At 34.6% G+C, this 20,338-nt stretch overlaps 1 protein-coding gene across 1 annotated transcript; it reads left to right on the top strand.

The window, feature by feature from the left end:
* The first annotated feature begins 1,034 nt into the window (after positions 1–1,034).
* LOC310891999 (adhesion G-protein coupled receptor V1-like) lies at positions 1,035–19,905 on the top strand. The gene is made up of 15 exons (XM_083854190.1): positions 1,035–1,875; positions 3,301–3,510; positions 7,748–7,878; positions 8,143–8,242; positions 9,236–9,466; positions 10,974–11,137; positions 11,701–11,794; positions 13,810–13,888; positions 14,378–14,516; positions 15,021–15,162; positions 15,651–15,913; positions 17,500–17,675; positions 18,517–18,641; positions 19,480–19,646; positions 19,732–19,905. Exons 1-15 carry the CDS (start codon positions 1,050–1,052, stop codon positions 19,888–19,890), a joined length of 3,006 nt encoding a protein of 1,001 aa, XP_083710316.1. The 5' UTR covers positions 1,035–1,049; the 3' UTR covers positions 19,891–19,905.
* The last annotated feature ends 433 nt before the right edge of the window (positions 19,906–20,338 follow it).

Here is a 20,338-nt window from a genome sequence, read left to right as displayed (position 1 = left end):
TATGTATGATGGAAAACAAGAAATGTTCCGGCAGGAAGGTGCTATAATTTCATGTTATACTTTGCTTGTAATTATTGTTAGAAAAACCACAAATTGTCTAGCTGCATTACTTCTTTTTCTTTTCTTCTCTTTGAGATTGTCCGTGTAGAATTAACTCAGGCCTCCAATGGTGGTGCTATTGGGTTAGATGGCGTGGCAAGTATTATAATACCTGCCAATGATAATCCTTATGGCACAGTTTTCTTTCATCAATCCTTATATCGAGTTCAGGAGCCACTAGAAAGAAATTTGCTGGCAAACATAACAGTCAGGCGAAGGTTTGTATAATGTTTGCTTTATTTGTAATTACTATTTATTCTTCACTTTTGTTTCCACTATAATGTCAAATTTCATGCTCCTCTCATAAAAATATGTGCATCAATTCTTTGATCTGCCATCTCAATGTATTTTCATTTCAAACACATTGTTTTTGAAGTAGATGTCTGTGTATTACATAAATTACTTAAACGTAGTATACATTGAAATGCACAATGTAAACTCAGCGTACACAGTGTACTATTCATTTTGTCCGTTTAATCATCAAATCATTTAAACCTGCATGGTAGCCTGTTCCTGTGATTTGAACAGGAGGACAAAATGGCCAGCCCTTACAGGATGAAAATAAGAGAAGGAAAACAGGTTTTATGCATGTGATCCTAGAGGAAGGATGATAAGTCTGGGTGTCACCGGCTTTTTCTTCCTTGCAAGTAAGGAGAGCTGCCAAGTCCTGAAGAAGACTAAGTTAACTCCTAGAACCAAATGTTTACAAATATGCATTCTTAACAGACTACTACCTAAGCTATAAATAATCAAACTTGCTATCCACAAAAAAATAAGATAACTCAGTTATTCTGGTACTAGTTTCAAAGGGAATGCATTTTGATGTGTTATTTGGAATTTTTCAGCAATTCAGAAAGGGTCAGTTGATTTTGTTCACTTCTATTATTAACCCAGAAACATGTAGAATATTAGACATCCTTTGTCAACTAACAGAACTTTATTTTATTATAATGTCTTTTAGTGAGGGAAGATTTGGTCAGCTGCAGATTTTCTACAGCACTTCTGAGACTGACGTTGTAGCTCTTGCTGTGGAGCAAGGTCAGGATATCCTGGCCTACTACGAGCCTCCTGTACAAGGAATTCCTGACAAACCATCCAAGACCAGAGTGAATGTGTCAGCAGCAAGTGACCCTGTGTATTCCTGTGCAGCTCAGTGCCTAAAAGAACAAGCATGTTCAGCCTTTACATTTTCCAGTGCCTCAGGGATTCCTCTCTGCCTTTGGCTGACGTCAGATATCAGCCCATTAACTAACAACACTTCAGGGTTCCGGACCTACAAGAAAAACGTTACCAGTGCATTCGCCCTCTTCAGCACACAAGCCATCGCTGGCAGTGATTATGAACCTGTTACAAGACAGTGGGCCATAATGCAGGAAGGGGAAGAGTCTGCAAATCTAACAGTTACCATACTGCCTGACAGCCTGCCAGAACTGGATGAGAGATTCACTATAACCCTTTTGAAAGCAGAACTGATGAACGTCTCAGCCAGCTCAAAAAACCAACCAACCATAGGACAGCCAAATACCTCCACAGTTATCATAATGATGAATGGAGACGCATTTGGAGTGTTTAAGATCTACAGTGTAAGTCCCAATGCAACAGAGAAAGGTCTGTATGTTGAAGTAGAGGAACGTCCTCAGACCAACGTGCAGCTAATGATACACAGAACAGAAGGCAGCCTGGGACAAGTGACAGTGGAATGGCGTGTCATTGGTGGGACTGCTACTCCAAACTTGGATTTTATAGGTGTCGGTGAGACTCTGGTGTTTGCTGAAGGTGAGACAAGCTCTCGTTTTGGCTTCTGTTTTGTAAAACTAAGAAAAAGAAAAAAGAACGTGACAAGTACACGATACTGTGGATGTTTTGACAACTGATATCTTCTTCTTAGGCTAAATTTTCCTGAATGCTAAGGATACACGTGCAAAAGAGTATGGTTGTTCATTAGCATGTAGCATTATCTTGCAGAACACACACAGTGGTAGCAAAGCACAATGAAATATCTAAGCACAATAAATACCTAAGGGTTTTTATTAAAGAAATATTGCAGTATAAATATTGCACTATAAAGATTTCCTTTACCACATAAGTAAGGATTAATAAAGTCGAAGATAGTTGTTACAGCAAGGATAATGGAAATGAGAATCAGGCCTAAGTGGTCTTTTGTTAGCCCTCGGTCACTACAGTACTAATTTTTCATGACATCTCTTTAAATTCTGAGATCATATTGTAACATAACAAAACATATTTAAACGTAACATAACAGAACATATTTAAAAGAATTGCAAACAGGACAAACAAGTCCCTCTCAGACATTACTTAAGTACCATGCAGCATGCTGTATTTTATGCTGTATTTTATTTTTTCAAAGTCTGAGTTAATCGAACTGATATTTTGAAAGCAATTTCCAGGTGCGTAGTAAAGATTCTAGTGTGCTAGCTTGATAAATCATCTGAATAGTAAGGCATGGCTGCTGGCAATGATTGTGAGGCTGACATGTAATTACATTACCAGTTATAAGTTTAGTAAAAACTGATTTTGAAGTATTTTGAAAGACAATCTAGCAGGAAATACATATGTATTCTGTAAATTGATATTCTAATGATCATAAAACACAGCTGGGTTATGCACACGCACTGAACAACAGGATTGTGTTGTAAATTTTAATGGATATATAGCGACTAGAGATTAACGGTGTTTGCTGCTTACATTATTATTCTTTGATAGTCCCAAAGGCAAGGAACTAACAAAATGTCATCCCATTTCAATGCATTCCCTGGCTCAGTAAATGTACTCATATTGAATGTACACCCTTGTGTAAATGGTTCATCGGAGAGCTTAGCACCTGGCAATTTATTTTTTTTTCAAGAATGATATTCCCCTTTTCTAAGTTAAATTTTAAAGTCATAGAATTTGTAATGAAAATAAAGAATTCTAGGCACTCCGAAATAATTCCTATATAATTAATTTCTACATAGTATATTTAATGATGTGATCGTTTTATTGGCTTAATGTGACTGATCAATAGTAATTAGATAAAATTTCATAATGACATTCACTGACTTCCAGAAAGGTAAATAAGTTTGTTTCATGCAATTTTAATATATTTTATGTATTTAATTATTTTCAAAATGAGATGATTGAGTCTTTTTACAAGGTGGTTTCCAAGTGGACACACGGTTGTATACGTTCTTCTCCTTGTAGGTGAAACAAAGATGATGGTCACGCTGCCCATTATAGATGATCCAGAGCCAGAGGATGATGAAAGTATTGAAATCAGCCTGGTCCATACTGAAGGAGGGAGTCGAATTTTGCCCAGTTTTGACACTGTCACAGTGATTATTCTGGCAAGTGACAATGTGGCAGGAATTATAAGCTTCCATACAGCCTCAAGATCTGTTATTGGTTGTGAAGGTGTGTTCTTTGTGTTGACCACGCTCAAATTTTAATGCCAGTTTCCATCTTTGTGCTTTCAGTTGATAATGACTCACAATGATTGTGTTTCACTGTTCAGAGAACACCAGCAAGAAGTGAATATCCACATACCTGACATGTACTTTGAACTCTTGCAAGCATTCATAGAATCACAGAATGCTTAAGGTTGGAAGGGGCCTCTGGAGGTCATCTGGTCCTTTCCCCCTCAAGCAGGGCCACCTAGAGCAGGTTGCTCAGGACCATGTCCAGGCTTTTGAGTATCTCCAAGGAGGGAGACCCCACAATCTCTCTGGGCAACCTGTGCCAGTGCTCCCACACAGCACAAAAGTGCTGTCTGATATTCAGAGGGAACCTCTTGTGCTCCAGTTTGTGCCCGCTGCCTCTTGTCCTGTCCCTGGGCACCACTGACACGAGCCTGGCTCTGTCCTGTTCCACCCTCCCTTCAGGTATTGAAGGACACTGATGAGATCCCCCTGAGCCTCCCCTTCTCCAGGCTGAGCAGTCTCAGCTCTCACAGCCTCTCTTCCCTTCCCTTGATCACCTCGGTGTCCCTCTGTTGGAGTCTTCCCAGTACGTTTAGGTCTGTCTTGCACTGGGGAGCCCAGAGCTGGACCCAGTGCTCCAGGTGCAGCCTCACCAGTGCAGAGTAGAGGGGAAGGATAGCTCTCTCAGCCTGCTAGGGATACTTGGCCTAATTCAGCCCAGAATGCCATCAGCCTTCTTAGTAACAAGGCATGTTGCTGGCTCCTGCCCAGTGCAGTGTCCAGCAGGACCCCAAGCCCTTTCTGTCAAGCTGCTCTCCATCAGGGTGCACGCCCTGGTGCCTGGGGCTGCTCCCCGCCAGGGGCAGGACTCTGCCCTTCTCTTTGTTGGCCTGCACGAGGCTCCTGCCAGCCCACTTCATGACTGCCAACATACACACACCTAATAGTCATAAGCAAATCAGATCTATCAGCGACTTACAAAGAATTTAAAATATTCTAGAAAACATTCCTGCAGAAACACTAGGGTAACATCTTCCCTTTGTCTGTCCCATGAACCTGATGTTTTTTTATGGCAGATGATTTGGGAAGTAGCAATTATAAGAGAAAGCAAACATTTGAGAAAGAACAATAATAATTTGGTATGTACTAAACATTTCTACTATTGTTTTAAAGAATACACGGCATGTTTCATCTACAGTTTGATGCAGTTTTGCATAGGATGATAATAGTACTGGTGGTGATTGCTTTAGGTGGCCTTTGATGGAATCTCAGTGTATTGCAGTATCACGTTTCTCTGATGTTTGAACTGATGGGCAGGGAAAGTTCACAAAACAGGAACTTGTCCCCTAATGTGTGCACTACATTTTCTGTTTGAAGAAAAATGGCTTTCTCAACCAAAGGTTTTTTGTTTTGTTTTCCCAACATGAAAGGGCATCATAACCTTTGGTTTTTTATCTAGGTATGGTTTGTGTTAATTCTGTGCCAAGCCAGATGTGATATGATTAGCTAAGAAGAGCTGTTAATGAGCACAAGGAATTAATAAAAACTGTCTCAGTCCCAAAGTCCCTGAATACTTTCAACTGGTTAAATGTTATTCATAGCATGCTACCAAATGCTGGCTGCTTGAAACTGAAGTACTTGGCTATAGTTCTATTATTATATATAGTTATTATTATATTATTTTTCCAGGTTGTGAAAAGAAATAGTTCATTGCCTTCCAGCCAGAAACAAAACAAGTGAACTAAGTGTCTTTGATTAAAAAAAAAAAGAGAGAGAAAAAGGGAGAAATAGAGAAAGAGCAAAAGAGCTAAGGCATTTAGATTATTTTAGTTTGTCAAAATATTTTTTTCATTCGAAAGCAAAATTTACCAGACATAAATCCAAATATCATTACTTTTACAGTTATTGTGTTATTGAAAATTTTCTGTTAAGTGAATACATTTTGTTTTCACAATGTGCATGTTATTTTTTACCTTATTGAGGATAAGTGTAGTATTTTTTATTGGACAGGGGTCTGCGACAGTTGTGTAACTGTATTACAAGAAAATGCACTGCAGTAGCTTAAAGTAATGAGGAAGAGGAGAGCGGCTGATGCTCCCTTCTTCACAGCGATAAATACCCACCTCTTTGTTTCTCTATGTAAGAGATGCATCACTTATTAAGTCACAATGTAGAAATGTAAAAGTATGGATAAGGATTAAATATTAAAAAAAATATTGAATTTAGCCTAATAACACTTTCAATCTTCAGAAATCAATTAGTGTTCATATTAGCATTTCTTCTGGATAGGAATACCAAAAAAATCTTGGTAAAGCTGGTAGGAAACATGGATCAGTAAATAACTACTTGGAATCTGTAATAATGACTTCAAGTTTCTTCTCAGTGTTTGGATTATAGTGGAACAGCTTTCTATATCATAAAGCATTTTTCCCAGTCTTCAATGAAAATTCATTATAACTTATAGAGATATATTGAAATAAGCTTTGCCTTATTTGTGTGTGTGTGTGTTTTCCCAATGGTACTAAACCATTGAAACCACTTTTCTTTTAAATCTTTATTTCTTTGTAATGGATATGCAAAATTCTCAAATAGAACATAGTGGATTGCAGTGCAGTGTTAAACACTGTAATGATTTAGCCTCAGAGGAACCTGTAAATTGGGAGTCTACCATCCAGATATTTGACTGTAGAAGTGGAATCCTTGTGATATCAATAAATTTTGAATTCCTTAATTTTCTTAGAAGCAACATGGACCAACTTAAGCCAAAGATGTCGACATCAATGTCGACATCAATGTTGACATCTCTGAGACTTAACTGAAGTTTGAAATGTTGGGGCTGAATAGCACATTTATGTATTTGAAAATGGGTGTAAACAGTTTTTGTATTACTTCTTTACAATATTAAATTTTATTTAAGTATATTAAGGGCTCTTGAAGTTAAGAATTCCTTTCTCTTTCATTGGTAGCCAATATACATGCATATCTCTGACTCTTCCTTACAAAAAATAAATGTAACTAGAAAATTTTCAGATTTTTCTTGCCAGTTTTAGCTGTACAATGCTGTACAATTCTGTAAGGTAATACAGTAGAATAGCAAGACAGCATCCTAAGTTGCTGCTCTCTAAATTGCATAATCAAAGGGACTAGTTGGGCAGCATAATGTTATTATAACATTATCTTATGTTTTGTTAATTCTTCAATAAGCAAAAGAAATCTCATGTATTGTTTTCAAAAATCTCAGAATTGTAGATTTCTGCATATTTCATGTCTCTGAAAGCCAATGCAGGACAAAATGTGCTGTTGAACTTAAATTCTGTGGACCTGAAAAATGCATATGAAATATGAATGCCATGTACCTACCTATTATAAATAACCATCTGTCCTCTATTGTGAATGTTTTGCAAAATATTGCCTACTGATCTATTCCATGTTGATATAACATGCTAATTTCACATGTCCACATTTAAAATATTTAATGGAAATTTTGTGAAAAACTTGTGAATATAAAACAATTTCCACATTTTACAAAGCCTACTAAGAGGTCTACTCTTTTTAATTAAAGTGCCTTTGGGGTTAAATGTTATAAATGTGCAAAATACCATAGTATTTGCTTCCTTTATATGCACATTGTCCAGCAATACTGATTACCTCTGAGATTATAAGAAATTATTAACATTTTCTGAATGTTTTGTTTTCTAACAGTGACCATATTTGTAAGTTCGAACTCACATAAATGGAACTTACAGATAATTATAAGCATTTTTTTCTGCATGCATTGAATAAAGTCACAAGACAGTGCAAATGTTCAGATAATGTGTATTCTTTCCAGGGAACTGTTGTAGAAAACTACTATTATTGTTGGTACATACAGTAGTTACTGTTTTGTACAGTTTACAGACTTGTATTGCTCTAATGTTTGCGCATGTTTTCATGAACATTCCCTTTCTAAGTTATTCATCTATACCAAGTTCCCTCATATGTTCATAATTATTTCCAAGTGTGAACTAAAAACAGAAAAAAAAAAACTAGAAGAGTTTAAGTTTAGGTTTTTCTTTTCAGCATTAAAAGTGAATGTGGTATATAACTACTGTGAAATTCAAACTGACAAAAATAGCAATATCTTTCAGGAAAAATACCTTAACTGTGTGATGCATGTTTTTGACCTCTCATTTTTATAACCAACATGTAGAAGAGGAGACCCTGAAACACTGCATCTTGTCCTTTATTCCTAGGAGAACAATTACAATTCCACATCGTAAGAACTCCTCCAGGACTGGGAAATGTTACTGTTGAGTGGAAGATAGTAGGACATAATGTAAAACAAAATTTTGCAAACTATTCTGGAATACTTTTTTTTCCTGAGGTAAGTCCATAAACAGTGATGTTGGCTACAGGAAAATAGTGTGATTAGAACTGATCTGAGAAAAAGTGTGCCTTTTCAACAGTCCTTCTTTCTTGGTTTGATTATTTAATTTCTCACTTTTTGACTTACAAACTGGAGGGATTCTTAAGTATCAATTCTTGATACTTAACTCTTCTTAAAGAAATTGTTCAAAATACTTGTCATTATGATATCACTTGTGTTTTATAAAATAATGGCTAATCAATTTACCCTTAAAACAAATAGGGGACGTTGAATACAACATTGTATGTTGATCTGCTGGATGACCATATTCCTGAAGAAAAAGAAGAATACCAAGTCATCCTATACAACATCAAAACAGAAGGTAATGCAGAACTATAGCCAGCTACATCTTAAAAATACCATTTAATAATATAATATTTTTAATTTTATTATTTCATTTTGGAGGTATAGGACTGAGCAAACTGCAGCTGGTGCAAAGTACGCAAAGTTCATTAACATTTTATTGAAATAGGCTTGGTCCTTATGTATGTATATATAAATCCCACCGTGTCTCCACAAATACACTTAAATGGTTTTCAATCCTGATTTAACTCTGCCTATTTAATTCAATGGTTGTTTCTTCCCTTAATCTTAATGCAAACTGAGTTTACTAATATGTCATGGATAGAGTTGCCATGAAACATGCAGATATTTTTATCTTTTTAAACAATCTTGTCAAGCTGCAGACTTACTGATCTGTCCCTGAATTCAAGGTGGTCAGAATATTTTATTCTTGCCATTAAAATTATAGTGAGAAAAGAAGCCTTAAACTGCATCCGTTCTGAAATACCTTTTTTCAAACTGAAATTAATGTCCAAACACCAAACTAACTTGACATGGATTGTGTTGCTGCGAGGTGCCTTATCAACTTCCGAGAGTCACTGTGGCCCAACGGGATGAGCAAAATTATTCATCAAAGCAATAGTTGGAAAACATATCAGTTTATTGATGTAATGATTGTGAAGTGGAATATAGTTTTAAGCTTTTGGAGGTACTTCCTGGGAAAATGGTTTATTTCCTTTTAAAATATAGGGAAGTTGATATTTGGCACTGGCCTGTTAAGTTTTCTTATTTTTTAATACATTTTTGTGACTTTGTACTTGGTATGCATAAAATTTCTGTTTCTATTTGTTATAGAATGTAAGTATATATATGTGTGTAGGTCCCACACCATCCACATACTTCAGTGAGCTTTGGTTTCGTGGTATTTGCATGGCTACTGAACGTTATTTAAATGTAATATTAACAATAATGTAAGACAAAAATATTAGTTGCATAACACTTCATTCACTGCAGTCCACTGATTCTCTTGCAGGAGTTTCTTCTACAGGTGCTGCTGTTTTGGATAGTCAAGGATATGAAGCTGTTCTAACAGTAGAAGCTAGTGATGAACCACATGGAATTTTGAATTTTGCTTCCACATCCAGGGTGGTTTTAATCCCAGAAGAAAACAAAACAATTCAGCTTTTTATTAACAGAGAATTTGGATCTCTAGGTCTGTATAACAACTCCAAGAGAAAGGAAGTTTTGTTTTGCTTATCATTAGGCAAATAAAAGCCATGATAATGAAAGTTTGGAAAAATCTTTGTTACAGTTGGTATTTTTTTCAGAACTTCTAAGCTTCTTTCTGCAGACTTGGAAACTAAATATTACTTATTACTAGAGTCATAATCCTCATTAATACAGCAAGGGATCTGAAAGCTGTAACAATCAGGTGGCTATTAAGGTTACCATATTTTTGTCTAATGAGTCTGTCTCAAAGCATTAGTCTCTTCAGAAAAAATAAAAAACATGAGAAAAGTGACATGTACACACATCCCACATATTTTTTCTCTGAATTTCAGGAAGTCAGCACCTTAGGAATGTCACATGGAAAAAGTTGTGTCCAGACCATTGAATTCAATTTATGTCTCCTCTGACAATTTCTGATTCCTCTTTGAATCAATTTATCCATTAACATCCTTTAAACTATATAGTATTCAATTCTACAATACAATAGTGTGCTTCATGAAAAAAAAAAATGAATCTTGTGTTTGTTGCCTGAAAATAGCAACTTATGTTGTGAGAAAACATGTATAATAATTTCCTATTTGCCTTTTTGGACTATATTTACACCTCGGTGATAATCTGGCTGTTTCTTTTGCCATACTTGTTTTGAAATGAAGTAACATTTACAGTGCTTTTCAAGATCTGGAGACACCAGAGAGTTTTAGAGACATTTTAATGACACTATTTTTCCATTTATTTTTTAATACCAGTCCATACTCTAGTGTACTCTTTGAACACTATTCAGTAAACTAATGTTTTAAGATAATTGTTCATAGTAAGTGCAAGATCTCTCACTGAATTAAAATAAGCATCGTTACTTATTTATTAATTAGGACTCTTTTATCTCTTACATTTTATTTCATATAGAGCAGCTTTTAATTTCATCTATCATTTTATTTCAGGTTCATACTCCTTATGTTTGCCACTTGACTTACCCTACCAGATTAGCGAGAGGTGGCTTTATTCTCAAAACTATAATGTATAACTTTTCTGCTTGGTAATATTTATCCATGTGTCCCCTAATTTTGTTCTCTATTGAAGTTTGTCAATCTACCCAGGAAAGTATCTAGATTTATTAATCTGTGTTTCCCAGCACTGTCTTTAGAGCCTTTCTTAGATATCTGTCATTCCCAAAAAGTGTCCTTGTTGCAAAAACTCATATTAATGGTACATGAGATGTCCCAGTTAGTCTTTCAGCAATTTCATATTTATGGTCCACAGAACTTCAAATTTCTGGATGCATTTGGACCCAATGATTTTTGAGTCCTATGCAGACAGACAAGTCAGCAAAGGTCAAATTGAAGGCATATTGATAACGGTAACAAAGGTACACTAGCTCCAATGTACTTTGGATAACTCTTTTAATCCTTCTGTTTTGCAGTTAGTCTTTTTATTTTGTGGATGAGAATTTGATCTCTTGTCTTTATCCATTCCAGTGAACATTATATAAGAACTGAAAAACAATTTTTTTTTTCTTTTTTTTTTTCTCCTCACAAATTAAACAGGTACTATCAATGTTACTTATGCCACAGTTACAGGATTGCTCACTGTAAGTAATCAGACAGAAGAGACTGTGGCTGAACCAGGAGCTGATTATGTACCTGCTTCTGGCTCACTGATTTTAGAAGAAGGAGAAACATCAGTTGCCATAAATATTACTATTCTAGAGGTAACCTCTAAACCCTTTAATTCTGTACTTTTCTGTATGATTTCAAAAGGGAAATATTTTGGGAACTAAAGCTTGCAGCCATTATTTGAAGCCCTGTGTTATATTTCACTATCATTTAGAAAGATGGTTTCAATCTTAATATTAAAATCACAAGGGATCAAATAGTCACAGAAAGCAGCTCTACCTCTGTCTAAAGGTAATAAAGTTGTCTCATTAAAACTTTACCAACTATCTAGTAGTATTTAGAACAGTGTGCTTCATGGCTGGCTACAGGCTCATACTTTTTCATTGCTGGAGATACATGCCTCTAAAATCGGTCAGTAATTTATTTGCAAGAATAGTTTAGCGTCACCACAGGATCTTTTTCATGATATATAATGTCTTACTTAATTCTTCCACGATAATCAGTTTCAGACCCAATAAAATTATTTCAGGAAAACAGAAAAATGAATTCTAGTGTCACAGTAATATTAGAGACTTGTTGTGTGATCCTTTTTGGTGACTTCTGTGGAAGTTTCTTAAAGGACAATGAGAAGAGGATGTACTGTATTTGTGTTTTGCAGGATGATATACCAGAGGTGCAAGAATTCTTCTTGGTTAATTTAACTTCAGTGGAACTCATCATGAACCATTCAACGTCATCCCCACCTAAGCTAGGTAAAAACATCTTATAGCAAATTATTTTTACTTTTCCTTTTTAATGGTTTATATTATATTACCTTGGGAGATTACCATTATTCCTCTTACTTACCAACTATGCTGAGATGAGACATGGTTATTTAGAAGAAACATCATAGAATATGAAATAGATTTATTATTACACTTAATCTCTTGCTTTTTAAACTCTGGGAAAATTTAAATTAATTTTCGTAGAGGAGTTAGTAATTATCAGTTGGAAAGGACAATTATTTGAAAAGTTTATTGGTGATTTTTTCATCTGATTTTCATTTACAAACTACAAAATGGAAAAAAAAAGTAAAAAAAAAAACTTTATGTGGCTACTCTGCTCACTCTTTTAAAAAAGTCTGTTTTTATTCTTTTATCACTTTTAGGAAACATATTTTATGGTTTTCCTACTCTTGCAATGATCTTTATTATTTGCTTAGTCTGCTTCTCATTTTGCTTCTTCAGAATTCAGTAGAATAGTAGTCATTAGCTTTAAGAACTGTTGGATTATCCTGTGGTACTAAAGACTAGTTATATAATGTCAGACATCTTCTTTGACTCTTTTCCCTTTTCTTTGCATGCTTATAGAAGTGACTGAGTTAATTCGTTACAGATTGAAAGGTAACTTGCAAGACTCATTGCTGATTTGTGAATAGTTGAGTCTAAAATATGAAAGGAGTAGCATATAAGAATGAAAGATTCATCCAAACTAAACAGTGTTGTATAGTCTCACTTTCTCTTTGGCTGTCTCCTTGAACCATGACCATTTAACACTGATGTGACACTGCATTGGGTCAGCTTTACTTACAATGAGAAAATAATAGTTTTAAGTCATAAGGAAAAAATGTGTTCACATAACATGTCAGTGAATTCTTCTGGTAGAAGAAATAGCCTGACTCAAATACGTGTGTCCGCGTGTGTGTCTGTGAGCAAACTCTTACAGATCCTGGGTGAACAGATCTGACTTCAGGGTGACATGAGAAAATGCAGGAGTGAAGCAGAAATGTCTCTGATTGCCATTACTCCCTCAGGATTTGTAAACCTCAGTAACACTTCTGTTGTCTGTGTAGAGCTATTGCTCATCGTCATCTCTACCTCATAGTGACAGGCTTAGATTCATGGCAATAATCTTCTACTTTTGTTCAGTTTTATCTGAATTGATGGAAAAATGTATATGGATCTAAACATAATATACTTATGGCAGACTCGGTGAAGTCAATTTGGTTTTAGAAAGTAAGTTGAAGTTTATAAAAAGTAAACAAGTAAGTTAAGGTAGTTGTGTGGTGCGGTTGTCTGAAAAACAACAACCTATTTTCTGAGAAGTATTAAGTTTTGACTGTAAAGTTCTGGTCTCTGAAGTTAGTAGACTTTTCTGACATTAACCTATTATTTGGTGTTTTTCACACTGCAGTGTATTCAATTACGATTTCAGGCTAATTGTAAATACCTGTATGTCTTTATGGAGCAGTAGAATATTACAGTATGTGAACACCCCACAAATAAATTAATAGTTGTGTATTTGTAGTGAAATCTGAGGTGTGCCATTAGAATGTATGATGAGGCACTGAAGCACAAATAGAAGATGAAATGCTGAATCATTTATTATTCTTCCTCATTGTCTTTCTCATACTCAGAATGGCAAATGCAAAATATTGAATGTCATTGTAATAAACACTTATAGTGAAGACAAATTAAGATTCCATCGCAAATCTAGACTTTATTATTTTCTAATGTTTTATGTGCTGTTTAACTTTCTACATTTTCCTTAGTCTTTTTTTTTTTTATGCATTATTAAATATTACAGTGCTAATTCAAGACGCATTATTGCACTTCTAGTAGTAAGGACTCTTTCCAGTTATCTTGCCCACTCCCATTTTCTCCTACACATTTTTTGTAAAGACACTGTAATATTAGTACCGATTGAATAAATGCTTCTGTGATTCTTGAAAATCAAGAAAATTGATTTTATTGTTCTTTAATTTTTGTCTTTCTGTTTTGCCTTTTAGATGTGGAAGGTTTAGCTTCTCAAATTGTTATCGATGCTAATGATGGTGTAAGAGGAGTAATTGAATGGGAAGGTACCAAGTAAGTCTCATCTTCCTTGAAGAACTTACTGTGCCAATTAGTGATTGGTGTTGCCCATTTTCTTTCTAAAAGTAAAACTCCTGTTAAAAATAGGGCCATGTCTTTGAGATGGTAAAGTAATCATTCAATTCAGCTGAACTAGAAAGTGGGATTCCCACACTGAAAACAAAAATTCACTATTCATCTAATCAGAATTCTTTTACTTATTACTACTTTCACTGTTGTCCTTTTATATCACCAATTTGCCTAACCTCCCCAGCCTGCATCAACTCTTCCAGCCTCACCATTCATGTAAGCAAAAAACAAAACAAAACAAAACAAAAACCTCATGTTACTTAATTCAATTTAGATAAGAGAAAAAAGGTAAAAAGGATGCGTTAGAGAACTATAATGTAGGGAATAATTCAGAGTGAAAATGTAATAAAAATGTACTATCTTTTTCAAAAGAACATAATCAGTGAACATTGAGAATTATTCTTTTTATTTTAGTTTTGAAGTTAGTGAATCTCATGGGAATCTGACAGTAATGGCTTACCAAAACAGAGGATCATATGGCAATGTGTCTGTATTTTTTTATGCCCAAAATTTGGAGGCCCAGCTGGGTTTGGATTTTAATGTAACCTCAAGGGTAAGAAGCAACTCTAAATCTAGTACTTTTTATTCTTTCAGCTTCCGTAAAAGAATATCTTCTTGATTATTCTGCAGAATGATCAGTAGTGATGCTAGATGTTTCAGCTTGTTTCAGTTGCTTTGGTAATCTAAATAGAATGAAATAAAAATATTCTTATTCTTACTATTTATTTCTTTTTTAAAAATATATTTTTTAATATAAAGCAAAATGTAAACTTTCAAACATCGATTTCAAATTTAATTTTGATTAGACATACAAACTTTTTCATAGACTATTTTTGCAACAGGACTTTCAAAATAAATTATTCTTTCTTGTCCTCATTCTGTAATGTGCTGAACCTTTATATTTCTGATTCAATCAGTTTATAAGGAACAGAGAATATGGCTCTTCCTATGCTTTCCCTTCCTTCCTATTTCACAGAATTCTGTTTACCGTAGTCAAAAATTTCTGTGTGATATTAACTGATGTAAGTATTCGGTGCTTTATGTGTTTCAACGCTAGACTCTTTTTTTTGCTGATGGAGAAAGGCATAAATCTGTTGATGTCATGATTTTTGATGATGAGATTCCTGAAGGTGATGAGAAGTTCCAGTTAATTTTAACAAATCCATCTCTGGGGCTGGAATTAGGGGAGAACACAACAGGTAAAACTTAGTTTTAATGTTCCATTTCTTTAGAATTCTGTGGCACACATTTTAATTCCACTTTTCTGAATAATCATATTTCAGAAAGCACCATTGTCCTGCTATGGTGAATCTTTATACTCCTTTGGAAGGTTCTGAAACATCCCTGTGAAATCTGTGCAATTAAAAAGTTTATATGTAAAGCAATGAATCAGAAAGCACGAAGATGAGTTTTTCAATGTGTACTACCTCACTGAACTGAGAGGTCTTTTTAGAGAGTTCATAATCCTTTTCTAGGAGAGACTATATTCTTCCTGTCTAGAGATCTTCCTAGTTAAAGTGAAATGCCTTCCCATTCTCTTCAGGTAATGTCATGGACACATAAGCATTACATACACACTAAAGGAAGAATGTATTTGTGTTTATGTTATGTATTATGTTACTATATATGTATATTTATATTTTACTATGTTAACCAAAGAATATTTTCATTATTTCTTTTTCAAAAGCTACAATTACTATACTTGCCAATGATGATGGCCATGGAGTTTTGTCATTCAATAACAGCAATCACTTCTTTCTGAGAGAGCAAACATCTATCCATTTGATGGAAAGTGTTGCAGTATTGAATATTATCAGAGAACCACCTCAGGGAATATTTGGCACTGTGACTGTTCAGTATCTTGTAAGTGAGATTAACTCTTCAGAGGCAACAATGGATTTGACCCCTTCTCAAGGATATATTGTGCTCGAAGAGGGAGTCAGGTTCAAGGTAATATGCTAGTTATTACCAGAGAAGTCTAGGAAGCTTTTTTTTTGGAAATATTGGAAAGATTTCAGAAATGTCTGTGCTTTATCTTCTGTTTATTTTTTCTACTTCTTTCATTCATAAAGTGAATTGAGTCATGAGCTGTGACTGATTTCCTGTTATTATCTGATGTGGAAGTGTGTGAAAATTAAATGGGCTCATCTTTAGGTGTTTCTTAGTTTGTAAGGGTTGAGGTAAATTGAAAACAGTACACTATAGATAACGTTCATGTGTGCTTTGGAACAGTTCTTTTTATGTAGTCAATCTATAGCTGAAATGCAAACTTACTTTAAATTAAAGTGATAATTTGCAAGCCTAATAGTTAAGATCAAAGTAAAAATCCCATTCTGTAATTTAACATTTTAGTTAGTCTGAACTAAACAGAATGTGCTGCAACAAATACAAAAAGTAGAACAGTTGTCTGTCTTAGGATTGGAAAATAACTTAAGTATTAAGCTCACTGCCTCTATACTGTCCTCACAAGAATGTCAGCTACAAAATGAACTAGCTTAAGTTTGTGAATCCTGACTCTTCTAAGGTTTAATCACAATTCGATTTATTTATTTTTGCCAGTAAAGCTGGTGAAGCTAGTGTTAGCATATTACAGGCAATAGGATAGAAACTGAGACAAACTTTTCTTGGAAACACTGGTTTTCAATTTCTGGCCTTTAGATGCATTTGGAATCACAATGCAGCAGATCTATAAGAAGTTGGAGCCTTCTTAATATAGTTGGTAAATATGGTTTATTGTGGAAATGAACAGAAATATAAAACATTGTAAATTTTGTATTATTTCCAAATGCATCATCACTAACTTTTTATTTTGTACAGCAAGGCTATGCGTACCTATGAAATTTTTTGCTTGTTTGAGTAGTGTGAAGGATGACAGTGAGCCCCAAATGAAAGTGAAGCACTTAGCTTTCTCTAGATTGCTCTTTGCTAGTTTGAGATTGCCTTTAGAAGACCTGATCTTCATCCACAGTGGTGTAGGAGAGGGAAAGAAGCATCGAGAGGAAAGAGTATTTCAAATCTCTCACTATTCTTGCTTTTTTTTTTCCTTTTCCTTTTCTTTCTTGACAGCACCAGTAGTGAGATTACCCTGTTTCCCTGAAGATAGCTTAGCTGCCAACTAAAATAAATTAAAACCAACTTAACTGATTACACTTATAGCTGTGTTGTGAGTATAAACTACCCAAAAATGTATGGAATAAATAGAGAACAAAAGTATGAAATTAGGATCAAAAACTTCAGAGGATCATAGGATGAGAAAAGAAAGAAAAGAGAACAACAACAACGAAAAGTGAATATGCTCATCTTAGTGTTGCACCAATGGAGGCCACTAGATGGATGGCTTTAGAACCTCAGTCTGAACTCAGTCTGAGCTTGCCTCAATTCTGTCCTCTCCAGCTTCATGAGCTGCTCTTCTCCTGCTATGCTATCCAAAGCCTTATAGTGAAATAAATTTAAAAAAAAGGTAGCACATTCTGATAGAGCTGTGTCATCATCTGTTATCATGTCTCAATAACATTGTATGCTTGTTTTGTTATCAGACGCTGCATATTTCTGCGGTACTAGATGAAGAACCAGAAATGGATGAGCACTTCATTGTCACCCTGTTCAATCCAACTGGAGGAGCCAGACTAGGCACGAGAGTGGAAACTATGATTACAATATTACAAAACCAGGCTCCACTAGGGCTTTTCAGCATCTATACAGTTGGAAATAGGTACTTTACACTGATCAGTAAAAAGGAGATAGTTGCTCATACTCCAAAGAGATAATATTTCTCTACAATTTTGTTTTTGATGGATCGCATTAAAGAAATTCAGCAACCCAATTTGTAAATCTGTAACTTTGAAAGGTATTGTGAAATACTATTACTGCTAAACAAAAGAGTAGAAAAATGCATAAAAAGGACTATTCATAATCCAAAATTTCAATTTATTTATTATTATTTTTCTTTATAAACTAATACTTCACTAGTGCCTACATATTCCACTGATAGTATTCCATGTTAAAAGTTCCAAACCTCATATCAGTGTCCAGGAAGTCATACGTTTTATAATTTACTTTCATTTTTAAACCTGTAAAAAATATACTTTCACTGAAGGCTGTTTTTCAGAAGCAAGTGACACATATGGACTGCCATTTTTAAAAACCATTCAGCTGAAACCATACAGATTAAATAAATTTACTATTTAAATAAAAAATGTATGTATGCTATTTTATTAATACATTGATATTTAGAGTTAATAATTTATATTAATATTTAATAATAATATTATCTAAACATTTATTACGTGAATTTAATATACTTAAATTTCAGTCTGTTTAAAGATTTTGTTGAATTGCCTATGATTTTGCATGATTGTAGTAAGGATCATTGGGAAACCCTAATTAATGTAGCTACCAGTCCATCAGATACTGAAACCTGTTATTAATATTTTCTTTTTATTTCTGTTGTATATTCTGCATCTGGAATTGTACAGTAAAAATCTTATTTTTATTACAGCAATGAATATACTATAAAATAATTTTTTCCTTATTTTTATGATTCTCACATTTAGGACAAATTTCATCATAATTGAAGAAGCCAACACTACAGCTTATTTGAAAGTTTCACGGAGTAATGGGCTTAACGTTTCTGTGAGCGTTGAGTGGGAGACATCATCAGATACTGCATTTGGCATCAGTACGTTCACTTTACAGAGAATGTCCACTGCTTTTGTAGAAGTGGAGATAGTAAGAGAGTAGCCAAGCATACAGGAGATGTAGCTTGGGAATGTAAATTCAAGTATTCAGACACAATTCAGTTAATATTTTCCTATGTAAGATTTAGTAGATAAAATACTTTAGCTGCTTAAGAATCACCTTGTCATCAGCCACTTCTGCCAGTTTCAGTAATCTCTATTTCTGTCTTTGCTGCTAATATGAACATTATTGTCACTAGCCATTTATTTATTTATTTATTTGTGTGTGTGTAATAAAATTTGTTCCGTACTACTTGTAACTCAGGATCTTTCTAACACAGTATAAATGACATGTGACATGCAAGAGTCTAGCTCCTGGAGTTTAGTTCTGACAAGACGGTGCTTAGGGACCGTCTTGGAATAAAAACATGAACATGTTGTAAATGGGGAACAAAACATGAACATTTTGTAATTTGTCTTTTTTTTTTTTTTTCTTTACTACTTGCTATCTAGCTAATTCTCTTGTTAGCTAAATTCCAAGATCAATTATTATGAGTCAGACTCAAATTGCCTATATGTCTTCCATGTGCAGTTGTAATGAATGAAAAATACATTTACTGCTTAACTCTCATTATATCCTTAGCATTGTAACATTTCTATGTATTTATATACACTTATAACAAATACTAAGACACAACTTCATCATTTCTCATACTAGGTCTGGCTTTGGGAGGTAAATAATGGGAATGGGGTTAGAAAAGATCTCAAGAGTAATATAATAGTAAATAGTGTTTTTATTTTATTTTATTTTATTTTATTTTATTTTTTACTATATTGCAGGGGGTGGTATCAGTGTCCTATCTGTCTTGCAAAGTTTTGTGGAAGAATCAGCATCTGGTTGGTGTTTCTTTACCTCAAGAGAAATCCTGTACGGTGTTCTGTTGCGTATGCCTCCAGCTTTGTTTTCTACTGTCTACCAGTGGAAAGGAGTATTTGTTCCTGTTGAGGTAAATGTTTGTTTTTGAACACCAGACATGCTAGTTAATAAGGAATTTAAGTCACAATCTTACTTTTTTTTTATTCTTCTTGCAGAATTTCAGTATGTGGAATCCTACAAGTTGTGTGTCTTTCCAAATTGGAGCCTCTTCCTACCTTGTGGTTACTCATGGAGGAGCCACACAGGGAGCTTCTAACAACAGTGTGTATGCATTCATGGCTGGACACAGATTGTTGTGGGTAAATCGATTTTAATTTTAAAATCTTAAAATAGTATGGGTTGGCAAGGACCAAGGGAGGTCCTCCAGTCTGGCCATGTTTTAGAAAAAAGCACTCTGTGTGACAAGAGTTAGTTTTGTGTCCTAAAATACTACATAACTTCAGTGATGTAAGTTTGTCATAGTTAGTTGTTTACATTGTTTGTATTTTTTATATATTTACATTTGAGGGTGCAGGGAGGATTACCTGGGAATCACAGAATCACAGAATTGTCTAGGTAGGAAGAGACCTCCAAAATCACCTAGTCCAACCTCTGACCTAACATTAACAAGTCCTTCACTAAACCATATCACTAAGCTGAACATCTAAACGTCTCTTAAAGACCTCCAGGGATGGTGACTCAACCACTTCCCTGGGCAGCCCATTCCAATGCCTAACAACCCTTTCGGTAAAGAAGTTTTTCCTAACATCCAACCTAAACCTC

Source organism: Anser anser, assembly GCF_964211835.1.
Source record: "Anser anser genome assembly, contig: HAP1_SCAFFOLD_87, whole genome shotgun sequence".
Taxonomy (NCBI): Eukaryota; Metazoa; Chordata; class Aves; order Anseriformes; family Anatidae; genus Anser; species Anser anser.
Note: the sequence above shows the minus strand (reverse complement) of the source record. Positions and strands in the feature narration are given on the sequence as shown.